The 2,449-nt window shown below is 33.9% G+C and overlaps 1 protein-coding gene across 1 annotated transcript; it reads right to left on the reverse strand.

Annotated features, from left to right (window-relative positions):
* Nucleotides 1-1,136: 1,136 nt before the first annotated feature.
* On the reverse strand, nt 1,137-2,217 carry LOC107908109 (codeine O-demethylase). The gene is made up of 3 exons (XM_016835374.1): nt 1,969-2,217; nt 1,348-1,589; nt 1,137-1,215 (listed from the first exon to the last, which is right to left on the reverse strand). The coding sequence occupies exons 1-3, from the start codon at nt 2,215-2,217 to the stop codon at nt 1,137-1,139; spliced, it is 570 nt and encodes a 189-aa protein (XP_016690863.1).
* Between the last annotated feature and the right edge of the window lie 232 nt (nt 2,218-2,449).

The raw sequence follows: 2,449 nt of genomic DNA on the forward strand, positions 1-2,449 counted from the left end.
GCTTTATAACATGTTGCATGCTGATATGTGACATATCTCTGTTAAATTACTAGTTCATGCGTTTAAGTATGTATATGTTATGCTAAGTACATTTCTGCAATTGGGTTGATAGTATTTGTATTGTTTCTACATTGTAAGTGTGTTAAAGAATAAGAATTGCAAGTGTTCCAGCTTGTAATTGTGATTTCCATTAAATTTATAAGACTTTGATGGAAGTTTGATATGTTTTGATATAGGTACAATAATGGACAGCAGCTTAAGGCCTCATTTCTAGCTCGGTTGAAGCTCAAATATGTGTGTGCAGCTCCTCTCTGCTCGAAATAGTTCTGAAAGTTCGTTTCCAGCTCATTTCAGCTCAGTACATTTCCAACAAGCTCAATTTCAGCTCTACTAGCTCAACTCTAGCTAACAACTCCAGATGTAGCTGGAAGGTGTCCTACGTGTCGGGGAGTATCCCATACACATGTGGCAGCCTAGGTGGCATCCCAGTATGTACAGCACACACGTAACAGCCTTGACACATGTGTGTGCATGTGTGGCCGAAATCAGCCCACTTCTCTACATATGACGCCAAATTCAAAAGGATAAGAATAAGAGTTAAAATGTTTGAATTTCAAATGTTTTGGATAAGAACAAGAGTTCAAATGTTTGAATTTCAAACGTTTCACACATATTCAATGTGTGGCTGGTATTTGATGGCGCCAAGAGAGGATATAACTCCTTCATATTCAAATTTGAATTCTTTATTTACAGCCACTAATTCAAATTCGACAACCCCTTCCTTGTACTTATAAATAGATGTTCAAACAATGTAATCTGGTTAGATGATTTTTATTAAACAAATACTTGTGAGAATTTTCTCTCAATTTCGGTTCTTCATTGAACTTTCTTTTGACATTTCAGACTTAGTTTGTCGTGTCAAAACTTCCTTGATACTTAGGGTTCCTAGATTGCTATCTAGAGGGTCCAAGCCCTTCAACATGAAACATATTCGATTCGGGTTTGCATAGTCTATTATGCAGGTTCTTTCGAGTTTTTCGTCTCCAATTTTATTTTTTTTATATGTTGAATTTTGTTCCCTTTCTTTTGTTTTGTTTGTGTGTTGTTTATGCTGCAGAAAGGATGTTCCTATAATCCTAGATCCGCAATCCTTCAAGGTTCGTTGTTTCGATAAGCAACGCCTTATCATCCAATATGTAAGATTCCATGGTATTTCTTCATGCAACAAAAAAAAATCATCATTAAGAAACGGGAAGTTGATAGTATTGGTTACTTCGTAACTAGTGTCCACTTATATTAACATCAAACTTAAAATCAAATTAAAAGAGAATAAAAAGTTGTGAGAACCTCAAGGATGAAGGGAGCTTTGGGAAGAGATGAGGCTTTCGTCGAAGAATGGGGTTGGTCATCATATAAAGCTTATCGTGCCAGTCAAATTTTCCGCCACCTCTCTCTTGTGTTCTGTAACCTTCAAATTCACCCTCCCTTATCTTATACTTCATTTTCTCTTCTAGTGGGAGCTTATAAAATCCTTCAACTTCATTTTTCAATCTCTCTAGTATTGAGCTCTTAATTCCATGGTTCACCAACTGCAAGTGCAAATTAATTCCAGTCATAACTGTCAAGGTTTTCTTTTCTTTCCTTTTCTTTTTTTTCTTCTCAATTTAAAGTCAACTTTTTCTCTCTTTTTTTTCTAATAAAATGAATATATATACATATACACAATTAGTGACATATAAGTTTTTTATTAAGAAAATGACATATAAGTCCAAAACTTGAAACATTGTCAACAAAACAAAACTTCATAATTGTAATATGAAGCAAATTATGATTCCATGCACATCATATGAAAGTTTATAAGCAAAACCTTTCTCTCTCTCCTTTATTTGAAGTTCCAAAGAAATGCCATATATAATTTGCATATCTAAAGCCAACAAGAAAGGGTGAATTGAGAGAAGAATATTAAACCTGAAAGAAACCCCATTCTTTGCAAGTGGAGTGCAACTTTTCGAGTTGAAGATCAAAATCCTCCCCAAAAATTAATTGATTCATGTCAATGATAGGAAGCATTTGGAAGGGAGTGGCAGCGCCAGGGGAAGAATGTTGCTGGTCTAAATGAACATAGTGTTGAGGGATTGTTATTATCGACTCTTTGACAAGCTCTTGAACTGAAAAAGTGCTGTTAAATTTATCTTCTATGCTTGATATTGCTTCCATGTTTGCTAAATTTGATCAATGTGCTTATAATACCAACTCACCATGAGAGTATTTATAGGGAAAATATTTGGCCTAGGATGTTTCTTTAGAAAAAATAGAATACTTGTTCTTGAAAAATAAAAAAAGAGAGATACAATTACAAACAAATTAATTAATTGGAGAATATTTGATACTTTGTTCATCATTGGTGTAAAACAAAAACAATATTGAAAGGTTTTAAAAAATATAAATA

This window comes from Gossypium hirsutum, chromosome D01, assembly GCF_007990345.1.
Source record: "Gossypium hirsutum isolate 1008001.06 chromosome D01, Gossypium_hirsutum_v2.1, whole genome shotgun sequence".
In the NCBI taxonomy this organism is placed as follows: Eukaryota; Viridiplantae; Streptophyta; class Magnoliopsida; order Malvales; family Malvaceae; genus Gossypium; species Gossypium hirsutum.